General features: G+C 43.1%; 1 protein-coding gene across 8 annotated transcripts in view; it reads left to right on the top strand.

The window, feature by feature from the left end:
* The window catches only part of ntm (neurotrimin), a 297,117-nt gene that overhangs the window by 267,635 nt on the left and 17,185 nt on the right, over positions 1–12,297 (top strand). For all 8 annotated transcript variants that reach the window (XM_023835105.2, XM_023835107.2, XM_072713664.1 and 5 more), the window contains one exon: positions 1,842–1,967. In XM_023835105.2, the coding sequence (XP_023690873.2) occupies positions 1,842–1,967 (126 nt within the window). The remainder of the gene's footprint in view (positions 1–1,841; positions 1,968–12,297) is intronic.

The raw sequence follows: 12,297 nt of genomic DNA, 5'->3' as shown, positions 1-12,297 counted from the left end.
GCTGTAAAGCTGTCCAATTCACTGCTCAACTAAACGGCGCTTTCCCACTGCACCAGGTACCGTACTTTTGATACTTCAAGAAGGTCCCAAAATACGGTACTTCAAGGTGTTGGTTGTCCACTGGCGTAAAAACTTTTCTTATCTTATCTTATCTTATCTTTATTTGTTGTCCATCTTCAGTGAATCAAAGAAGGTGCTAGAAATCTCAGAAGGGATATAGAAAGTTATTCCTACCGAAAAGAGTCACGCTTAAGTATTTAGCCAATGCTTTTATCCAAAGCTACATATTTTTTGCAGGTAAAAACAGATTAATCTGAACCAAGTGGGGCACAAGGCACTTGGTAAGGAGCCCAACAGCACAATGACTCTTCCTGACCCTAGGGTCCAAACCAGTGACCTTCTGGGCAGAGCATTCCAAGTCACATGAAATACATGCATTCTACCTTGTATTCCCATTCTGATTCTTATATAGCAAGGAGCAGATACCCATCTATCATCCAGTGATTATCCAAAGCAGCCTGTGTGGGACCTGGAGCCTGTCCCAGGCAGCACAGGGAACGAGGCTGGCCTACACCCTGAACGGGGTGCCAGTCCACCATGGGGATACTGAGAATCAAATGTTTCCTCCATTAGCGACACAAGTGTTAGCACAAGTCTGGCTACATTTCCCCGTAGTTGTTATAGCGCGTGACCTTTCCTGCAAAAAAGCTACCACAACATCTCTGCAATCTTAATGACGAAGAAGCCCAATTCCACATCAGTTTGAAAGCAACAGAATACAATTTTTGACAAATGGAATGATTCTGTTTATTAAGGAATGAGTGATGACCCTGTCGGGCACCACAGGGAAGGGTAAGCTTTGTTTGTATGATTGCAGCTACAGTATGTCATGATGGGTGGAGCCTAACTTTTTCACGAAGCCCCAGTTCATTAACATGCATCCTGAATGGAAGGGCATGCAAGACGCTCGGCGCCGCGAGAGAACAAAATCTTTCCTGTGTGTCAAAGCACAGGGATAGGCGAGGGAAAGTTAGAAATAACTCTTCTGAAGAACTCGAATGTGGAAAAATGTGACGAGCTGCCATCACAAAGACTAAATGTGATGCATATTTCTGATAAGAAACGCCTAGGTATTAAGAAAAAGTGTCTTTTTATAGGAAGTCAATCACAGAATGATTATCTCAATCAATGCCTTTTAACAATGAAATTAGTGATCTCTTCGCTTCCATTTGTTGTATAATGGACATCGTTTCACACGTCATATTTCTCTGACTAGTTTCCATTAGTCTGTGTTGCTCCATGTAATTAGGATTTATTCTTGAATTTTGCTAGAGGTATGAGACTTTACCTTGCAACTTTACCTTTTTATCTGTGGCTGCCTTAAAGGGTAAACAACACTGTTCATTGTTTGTGTGCTTTTTCATATATTAAAAACTGTCCCATAAAAATATCTGATGGAATTACACTCTGCCAATACTGACGCTTTGAACATATCTTTGATTTTTCCTCCATAAAGGTTATGCCTGTTTCAGACTCTGAGGACTTGTTGTCAGTTGTGCTTCATTTGGATGTTTCATTTTCAATGACTTCCCCTACTTTTAAACTGCATCTACCTCCATACTCCATGGATTCCTTGTCAGATTTCTCACCCTAATGCCATCCTTTCAGAAACCTCATAGTCCTTCAGAAATCTGAGTCCCTACATTAAAACTCAGAGGATGGGGAAGATTTTTAAGGGACAACTATGTCATTTCAGTAGTCAGTTACGGCAAAGAACGCTGAGATATTAGAATTTCAGTTTCATTGTCACGCTTAAGTTAATTTCTTTCTTCCCCATGTAGTGCCTCCGAGAATCGTGAAGTTGTCCAATGACATTGCGGTGAACGAAGGCTCCAATGTCACCTTGATGTGCTTCGCCAATGGGAAGCCAGAGCCCACAATCAGCTGGAGACGCCTCTCTCCAACTGGTAAGACAACCTTGTACATTCTCTGGCCTGAATGAAAAATATTGTTCTGTGTGTGTGGGGGTGGGGTGGGATAACATTTGCTGTGCATGAAATGTGTCTAAAAATACGGCAGTATAAAATCACACAGGGGTATCGTTAGGCCTGTTTTAGGGAGTCCTTTGCCCCCCTCAAATGTTTTTAGCCCCCCCCCCCCAAAAAATGTGTTTTTATTGACTTGAGTCATGAATAGTTTGCCCTCAGTCCCCCCAGTAAAGACTCAGCCACCCTAACCATTCATTCCTAACTATGCCCCTAATATCACGTGTAATATACGAATCTCCCATCTGCATATTCAAGGGCCCCTATAAAGTGCTGGGCCCTTTGAATCTGCCAGGCTGTCCATGCCCCTTCTGGGGCCCCTGTAAAGTGCTGGGCCCTTTGAATCTGCCAGGCTGTCCATGCCCCTTCTGGGGCCCCTGTAAAGTGCTGGGCCCTTTGAATCTGCCAGGCTGTCCATGCCCCTTCTGGGGCCCCTGTAAAGTGCTGGGCCCTTTGAATCTGCCAGGCTGTCCATGCCCCTTCTGGGGCCCCTGTAAAGTGCTGGGCCCTTTGAATCTGCCAGGCTGTCCATGCCCCTTCTGTGGCCCCTGTAAAGTTCTGGGCCCTTTGAATCTGCCAGGCTGTCCATGCCCCTTCTGTGGCCCCTGTAAAGTGCTGGGCCCTTTGAATCTGCCAGGCTCTCCATGCCCCTCTTCATTGTTCATTGCTCTATGTACATTTTTGAAAAACTAGCATCCACCAGTCCCTAGAGCTTTTGGGGTTACGGGCTTTTCTCAGGGGTCCAATGATGAAATCTGCTCACAAGCATGATGTCCTAACCTACTGAGCAACTCACTGCTCATGGATGGATGGATGGTCCTCTTAGTAGTGATTCCATTTTGTGTATAGATTAATTGACATCACTAATATTCACCCTGAATGGGATGCCAATCCTTTTTAGGGCTGACTTATCTTCAGCTGGTAACACTTTATATGGTAACGCTTTACATTAACTGCACCTTCATAATGCTTTTATATTGCATTCATAAAACGTTCAGTGCACCTTCATAATGTATTCATTAAGTATTCATAAAACATTCATAAACATCATGTACAGAATACCTCCATAATGCATTATATTGGTCGGCATAAGTTTATTTTTTGGAAATTGACCAATCCCAATCCCAATCCCCTGATATTATTTGCCGCCATGCAGTACTCGCCACGCTTGGCAGCCCCCTCCTTCAGATTATTACGGACCCTCATGCTGAATTGTTAGCAGCACTTTGACATCTCATCAAACAAGGCTGGCAAGTTTGTAAACATCATGTACAGAATGCATACCTTAACATCCTAACATCCCTTAACAGCTATAACACACATTAATGGCAAACATTATAATAGTATAATCATGTAATGTTTGTTATTAATGTATATTAAAGCTGTTAAGGGATGTTAGGATGTTAAGGCATACTTGCATGCTGCTTATGAATGTTCTATGAATGGATGCATAATGAATGCTTTATGAAGGTGCACTGAATGTTCTATGAATGCATAATGAATGCATTATGAAGGTGTAGTTAATGTAAAGCGTTACCAAATATTACTATTAAAATTCTCTGTTAAGCTGTAAAAACATTACTACTGTAACTACTGTATGATGCCTGATCTGGCCCAAGGTAAACATCAGTCCAGTGTGTTACTCGGGCTCCTGTAATAGGTTGCTAGGTAACTAAATAACCACAAGCCAACATATCCCCATGAGCAACTGTTAGGGTTTTAAACTCTTTAAGAACGGTCTGAAAACGAATTACCTACCTGGCAACTGTCAAGAGTCTTAGTGTTAATGTGTAAAAGAAATATTTCTATTGAGGTGTTCAGGAGGTTGCTCTATGTTCGTGTGTAATGTCACTTTCTAAGATATTAGCAATTTTTTTTATGCAATTAGTATTGAACAGTTGATGTAATTTTTATTGATATGCTAACATTAATTTAACAATCTCAGTTCTTTTCACATAAAAATGGAATATGACAAAGTACATCAGAAAATGTAAGATCCCTGTCTAGAAATGTTTTTTTTTTTTTTTTTGTTTTGTTTAAGCTCTAAACTTTATTAACCCCTTTGAGGAATATTTTAAGCTCTGAAGACTGTGTGACAAAAAAAAATCACTGAAGATTCTTTCTTATGTTTTTTTTAACTAACAAATTCACTGTAATCTAGAACCTGATTCATTTTGACACTGCTAATTAAAGTATAAAAATAAAGCCTAATGCCAGACTCTCACATTAGTACTTTTTTACCTAATTTGTAACATTAAACTAGAGGTGATTTTTTTTTTTCTAATTATGCATTACAGTTCAAAGCAAAATATTACAAACACAATTGGTCCTCAGTGTTTTTATGAGATATGGTTGTCTGAACTGTCAGGGGGGTGGAAACAAGCACCTCTCCCCCGCAACAAAATTATGAGTCGGTTTCAGATAAAGGTTTATTGTTAATTATGTTTTTCTTTGTTCCTCAAGTCTCTGACCAGGATATCGGTTGGAAAATGCATGAATGTTATTCCTCATTGTTGGGCTGTGTCATTACATGGATTTTGGGACAGAAATGGCCAGCAGAGCAGGACTGTCCTGTTAATTTAAGGGATTTTGGCCTCCTTACAATTTGGACACATGGCTGGATCAAAAACGGTGCTGTGGTAAAATTGCCCTTCATAGTCATTTTGGTGATCAGTGCACTGTGCTTTGAGATTATTATAATGTCTGGCTGCATTTCACCATTCCAAAAGTATCTCTGTATGGCCTTGGGCCATTTTTATTGAAAACAAGTTCAAGTGGCTCTCAGTGAGGGAACCGGGCATTGGGAACGAGGCAGTGTCGCTCCACGGAAAGTTCCAGTAAATGAAAAAAAGCCTGAGCTAAACTTGTTGGATTTGCTGCTTCCTCACAGTTGGGGGCTTGAATCCTGGCTCCACTCTATGTTTGTGGAGGTTGTATGGTTTACCTGTGTTACAAGGGCTCACGGTTAGGTGAAGTGGCGTCTCTAAATTGTACTTAGTGTGTGTGTTGGCCTGGCATCCCATCCAGGACATTTGTTTGCCTTGTGCCCTGTGCTGCTTGCGAAAGGCTTCGGCCTCGTCAAGATCCTGTACTGGTTATCTGCTTGTTGGATGGATGGATGGATGGGTGGGTTAAACTGGCTTTCTTGAGTAAAGCAGGAATGGATTAGAAATGTGCCCTATAAAATATTTGGTAACACTTTACATATAGCTGTCTTCTATAATACATTATAGATACCTCCATAATGCATTATATTGGTTGATAAGAAGTAATAAAGCCTTACAGCATCTTCTATTGACAATCATAAGGCATTATAATGTTGATTATAATACTTCATAAGCTCCAATGAAGCTCTCATCTATAATGCACTACAGATACCTTCATAATGCATTATAATGGTCGATATAAGTTGATTTTTGGAAATTGACCAATCCCAATCCCAATCCCTTGATATTATTTGGCGCCATGCAGTACTCGCCACGCTTGGCAGCCCCCTCCTTCAGATTATTACGGACCCTCATGCTGAATTATTAGCAGCACTTTGGCATCTCGTCGAACAAGGCTGGCAAGTTTGTAAAGTACGCGAGAAAGTTTTGACGTGCTGGCGTTTCCCCTACCAGAGGTGCCACCGGCAGAAATGTTTGAGATACACGTACTTAGCTGAAGGCCGCGTTTTTCCAAGGTAAGCCGACATCTGGGAGGGAGCGCAGGGAATTCAGCTAGTGAGGTGCCGCGTTGGCGAGACCCCAGGGGAAGAACGCGGACGCGCGTCCTTCGCGGGCTTTCCGGCTGTCATGTGACGTTGCGGCGTGACCATCCTGGAGACGTGGGGAGTGGGAGTGCAGTCCTTGATGACACACGCCGCCACTGTGAAACTCCATGACAACTCTAACTAGAATACGCAAGGCTATGTGCCATTTTTAATATAATCATGTTTGGCTATGAAAATAAGCACATCTAGGGCAAATTCCTTCATTTTTTACTGCAGAAATACTCTGTGTTATATAAGCTTACATTGAGTATTTTTAGCAGCATGTAGAGAAAATTAAAAATTATATCCATTAATGCAATAAAATGTAATACGTATGTTACATGGAAACCTTAATTGAACACAGATGCATTCTGAATGATTATATTGGTCAGATATGTTCATAAGTTGAATACCTGCTGACAGCTTGATTTCAGTCATCGTTTTTTTTCTAAGTCAATGATTATGCTGTTGTTTATCAGTAAGACTCAGAGAGACCATAAACCATAAAGAAAAGAGATGCTGGCCTGGAGTCTCGCTGGACAGGAATCGATGATAACTGAGACAGCTGTTGGTAGGATTGGTTTGCTGTTTAATGGAGTGCAGAAAAGCAGCAGTGCTTAATAGGCGGCCGCAGTACAGCGACGTGGCAACCGGAGAAAGCAGGCTTTCTGCAGTCGCATGCAATCAGGAAGAGAAAAGTGGTAGCGGCATTATACTTTTTGGGGTCACGCAATGTTAAATGTTTCTGTCTCCTGAAAGCATATTACTGCATAGCGTGGGTACCCTGAAAATCCTACATGCTTCTCACAGTAACCTTGGAGAATTGATATTATAATAATGTCAGGATTAACTTTCTTTTTCATGGTTAAATCCAGTGGTAATCTGTCGGCACATTTTTTCTTGTTTTTTGGAATTTATTCTGCAAAAGTGTGTGTGTGTGTATGTATGTGTGTATATATATATTGCACATATATAATTTGAGTTCCAGCACATTATATTAGCAATTCTAGCTTAGCATATGATGTTGTCTCAGACGAGCTGCTGTTCAGAAATGCTTTGTGGGAGATGCTTAAACCATAACATTCGCACCACTGTGTTTCTCGAGTCTTGAGCCCGAAGATGAGCTCATTTTCTTTGGATTTCGGTTTCATAGCAACAACTCGGAGTGGTCACAGAAATGTAATAAATAGAATGTCCATAACTGCTGAAGACTCTGGCCGCTGGGAATCATCCAAATGCTTCTGAGGTCCTAAGCTGCCTTTTATTCTCCGGCGTAGGGGTGGGGTGCCTTGTGAGAAACGTGGTGATCGACTCCCCCTTTCCAGGGCTCATGGGAAGCTTTAAAAACTTAAATCCTGTTATGTGCACATTGCACTGAGAGCCGTATTAGAAAGCTGATGGAGTCTCGGCCTGTTATGATTCAGTTATCCTTATTCATATGCTGCATTATGACCACCTCTGCCTACATACACAGACACACCCACATGTCTTTTACGTATCTGCAAACTCGCACATGAGGTGAACATTGAACACTGAGCGTTTAAATCATGGCTGGGCCATGCAATGAGCATGTTAATGTTCAAAATACCCGGGTCAATTACAGGCAAGGATCATTTGCATGAGCATAATTGTAAAATAATATAGAGATAATGGACTTTGCCAATGAATATGTATTTGTCAAGAAAAAGTGCAATGTGAAATTAAATTAACTGAATATCTATAGCTAGCCCAGGATGATAGGAGGTTAATGCCTGCATGTAATCAGGTAGAAGGATAACTTAATAAAATTGGTATCTTTAAAACAATGTCGGCTGTTTTCTCTTCATCTTCAGTCAGGCTTAGGCTTAGGGTGCCTCAGAATAATTAGGCCTCGTAAAAATATATTTTATTCTCTCTTATCAGTTATCGGAATTAACACTTAATTAATTCCTGTTTATATAGGCTTTCTAATTGCGACTCTGTGTGGCTATGCTTTGAGCTCACAGATTCCTTAACTACATCTTTATCTTATTTCCACAGGTGCCCAGGGGTACGTTATACCTCCATTATTTGAACTCATTAAAAGTCTAACTTCCTGTTTTTTTTCCCCTTGTTTCTCGCTGTCAGTATCCCGAAGCCCATTGATGCTAAATATAAATGCATTTAAATATTTAATTTTCAGAGTATAAAATCTAAATGTTTGCCAATCACGATGCTCGTTGTGTGGGCTGGCCTTGACTGTTTTACATACACTGATAGTCTTCAAATGCCGTCAGATCGCCGCTGCACATATCTCAGGATTCCGAGAGCATATTTGCAAATAATTGTGAGAGAATATTAATTTAATGTACATTTCAGTCTGGACATTCATATGACTGCAGTCACTCCTAAGTAAATCCACATCTAAGGAGAATGCATGACACAAGTGGGAGGACTGTGGTGCAAATGTTTTTGGGGGTATTGGGGAACCACAGTCGCTCCTTGTTCCCACATTTCACTCTGACCGTTCGATCTGCTTCCTCTTGTCTCTAATCTGCCTTTAGCTACAGCTTTAGCTACAGATCGCGATATAACTGCTTTTAAAAATTGTTCGTCCTCTATGTGGCATTTCCTTACGTCGTGGGTGAAGTGTCTGTCACCTGGATATAGCACCTCAATTAATTTTTTTCAGTTGATTTTCTGTGACAAAGATTTTATTGTCTGTTAATAACTGAAGGACATTGATATTTAATAAATCGTAATTACAAGAAATAAACAAAATATAATTAAAGTAGCTTGCGCAGCCTTTTTATCCAGAACTCTCTCTGTTCCAAACAAGGATGTAAAGGATCCGTTTCTGCATAATTACCAAAAGTGGCTTATTTTGTTGACCAGTCTAATCACCACTCAGCCTCATGAAAGCAGTGCCACGCCGTTCATAACGAGCAAAGTAACTGCATTAAAAGCATGACTCTGTTGACTTTCCCCCCAAAGTGCATTTGTTCCCCTAGTGCTTTATTAAAATATATGCACTTCCCCGTCTCAGTTGATTTGACTTTGTAATTCAATAACACAAACACACTTTTCCCCCTTCCTTTGATAAATTACAGGCTCGTTTTCCGAGCATCACAATTGCCTGCCTTTATGCTTCATTAGTGCATAGACAATCGCTGCTTCACTCAGGCTGTCAGGAACATTCTCTCTTTTGTGTCGCCGTATCACAGACTCGCTTGCAGGTTGTCACTCAGAGCCAATTGTCTTTCACCATGCAGTGGGAGGTATCCAATAAAATGGGTCGGTTTCCTGTGCCTATCCTGGGACTTACACAGGGAAGAGTTCAGGTGTCTGAGCAGTAAATCGCCTTGTTTCCCATAATGTATTACAGTCCATAATACAGTAAATTAAAATATTTCAAGTCAAGTGGGGCTTTATTGTCATACCAAGCATATTCAGTACACTGCATATGGCGATGTGAAATAATGTTTTCCGCAAGGGGCGACACATACATACTGTACATGTGCATGCGTGTGTGCATGCATTTATATATTCATATACACGCACTATATGTACAAAAGCATTGGGACACACCTCTTATTCATTGAATTCAGGCGTTTCATTCAGACCCATCGCCACAGGTGTATAAATTCAAGCATGTAGCCATGCAGTCAGGTTGACAAACATTTATGAAATAATGAGTCGTTCTGACGAGCTCAGCAAGTTTGAATGTGGTAGTGTCATTGGATGCCACCTTTGCAATAAGTCAACTTCTTCCCTGCCTAGATATTCCACGTTCAACTGTAAAAAACTTTACAGAGCATGTGAAGTGTCAGAGTATGGTCGGCAAGTGCTGAAGTGCATGGTGCGTAAATGTCGCCAATGCTCTGTTGACTCAGTAACTGCAGAGCTCCAAACTTCCTCGGGCATTAACCCGAGGGGCTTCCATGAATGAGCAGCTGCGTGCAAACCTCACATCACCAAGCACAATGCCAAGCATTGGATAGAGTGGTGTAAAGCACACCACCACTGGACTCTGATGCAGTGGAAACGTGTTCTGTGGAGTGACAAATCATGCTTCTCTGTCTGGCAGTCTGATGGATGAGTCTGGGTTTGGTGGATTCCAGGAGAACGTTACCTACCTGACTGCACTGGGCCAACTGTAAAGTTTGGTGGCGGAGGGATAATGGTATGGGGTTGTTTTTCAGGGGTTCCAGTAAAGGGAACTCTTAACGCTTCAGTATAACAAGACATTTTAAACTGCATCCAGCCATGTCAGCGTTCCTCCAATTTGCAGGAAAAAAATTTGGTGGTTGCATGGCAAGGATCAACACTACAGCCACAGCTCCAGCAAAGCAGAAAAGACTCTTTTCTGCTCTCCATGGGAGTAGCTTTGCTGCAGCTGCACGGGGATGGGGGAAGCCCTCAGGGAGCCTAATCCCTGGAAGAGTCCAGACTACTGGAGAGCCAATGGGGTCAGGCCTGGCAGGGATGGGGACTGGTGGGGTGATGAGGCATCGCCCGCTGCATGGCAGCACTCGGGTCCTAATCTGTGGCGGCCCATCCTGGTCGGCATTTGGAACATCTTGTCTCTCCGGCATGATCTTCCCCTGCTGTAGGCAGAGCTTCTTAAACTCCGTATTTCACTGGCAGTACTCTCTGAGTGGCCAGATCTCTATAGGTGGGGACACCTATTATTGGTCTGGTCTCTCTGCTGGCTGCCATACTCAGGGATTAGCTGTTGCTGTGGTGGATCGGCTTCTCCCGATGATGTCCGATGTCACTCCTTTCAATGAGTGTATTATGAGACTCAGGCTATGTTACCCATGGTCATGGGTAACTTCGATGTGAACACTGGCACTGACAGGGTTGGCTGTGAGGATTGTGTCGGTCCCCATGGGTCTGGCAACCATGGTGAAAGTAGCTCCATGTTCATTGACATTGCTAAAGGTCAGGAGCTACAGGTCGCTGGATCCTGATCGTAGCACCCAGAGCCATATCGTTGCACTTGGTACTCCAGTACTGGTGGTGCGGCGATGTAGATTGATCACATCCTCATGGGTAGATGCTTGAAGCTCCTATAGAACTGCAGGGTCTACAGAAGTGCCCAGTTTGTGAATTCTGACCACAGAATTGATGTTGGTACTCTGAAGATTCAGCTTAGGTGCAGTAGACTACCACCTGGCCAGACTCCAAGATCAGACTGTTTCTAATGAGTTTGTACACAGTTTGTGTGAGGAACCTGGGTGCAAATGCTGATTCTAGTGTGATGTGGTAGACCTTCTATGATTGAAGTTGTTGAGGTTGCATTGGTGTTTCCAGAATGTGGTATTTCATCTTGCAGGGCACCCTGGATATTATCTAGAGGAGTCACAGTGCAGGGCTTGATGGCGACTTCAGTTTGTACTGGGAACTGAGAAGGACGGCTGTAAGGGCCCTGAGGGCAGATAAGGAGGCCTTTGTTTGTTGAATCTGTGAGCAAGTGACCATCTATGGTCTAGTGCTGCACGTCAAGCTTACAGAGGAATTGAAGCATTACGCACATCCATATCTGTTCCTCAGAGAGTCACAGTCAGGGCAGGTGATGTAATAGTCCTTACAGATGACACTACAGTTGTGAGCCACTGTGCTAGCTACTTTGAGCAGCTGTTTAAAGCTGATCCTCTGGCTTGGACGATGGACATCTCTGGGTCCACAATTCTTGAGACTGATCCGCTGATTGACCTTGAACCACCCAATCTCATTGAGATTGCACAGGTGGTGAACCAGCTGGTGGTAGGGAAGACCACAGGGATCTGTGGTATCCAGGGTGAACCTTTCCAGGCTGCTGGTAAGGTTGTCCTCCAATCTTTGCTTCCATTTGGGAGATGGCCGTCATCCCAACTGACTGGAAAATGAGACTTGTTGTCTGTATCTGGAATGGGGAGGGTGATCGCCTGGATTGTAGCAACTACGGGGGGGTGGGGGGGGGGGATACCACTGCTCTCTGTACCAGGTAAGGTCCTTGCTAGGGTCATCCTCAGCAGGATCTGTGATCACTTGCTTGCCTACCAGTGTCCGGAGCCGTCTGGTTTTACGTTTAAGAAGTGCCCCCTGGACCGCATCCCTACGCTGAGGGTGCTTATTGAGCCTGAAGGTGAATATCAGCAGGGTTTCGTTGCAGCCTTTGTCAATTTTTCATAAAGCATTTCAAGTCAGTTGACCGAGTTGCCCTGTGGGACATCCTGGGAATTCACAGGATCCCCCCAAAGTTACTGGCCATCATGACCAGCCTATACAATGGTACTGTGAGTGCTATGCAGAGTGGAGGCAGAACCTCTGTGTTCGTCCCAGTTGAATCTGGGATTCATAAGGGTGGCTTCTTGCTCCCACTCTGTTCAATGCTTGCATGGACTGGATGTTGGGCAGGGTCGTGGGGTCCAGTAGCTGTGGGGCATCTGTTGGTGAGGAAAGATCCCCTGATCTTGACTTTGCCGATGATGCTGTGACCTTTGCAATGGAGACTCTGATCAGGGCTCTTGAGAGACTCAGCAAGGAGTTTGCTTTATT

The sequence above is a fragment of the Paramormyrops kingsleyae genome, chromosome 6 (genome assembly GCF_048594095.1).
Source record: "Paramormyrops kingsleyae isolate MSU_618 chromosome 6, PKINGS_0.4, whole genome shotgun sequence".
Lineage (NCBI taxonomy): Eukaryota > Metazoa > Chordata > Actinopteri > Osteoglossiformes > Mormyridae > Paramormyrops > Paramormyrops kingsleyae.
The sequence above is the reverse complement of the archived record's forward strand: the minus strand, read 5'-3'. Positions and strand labels throughout refer to the sequence as shown.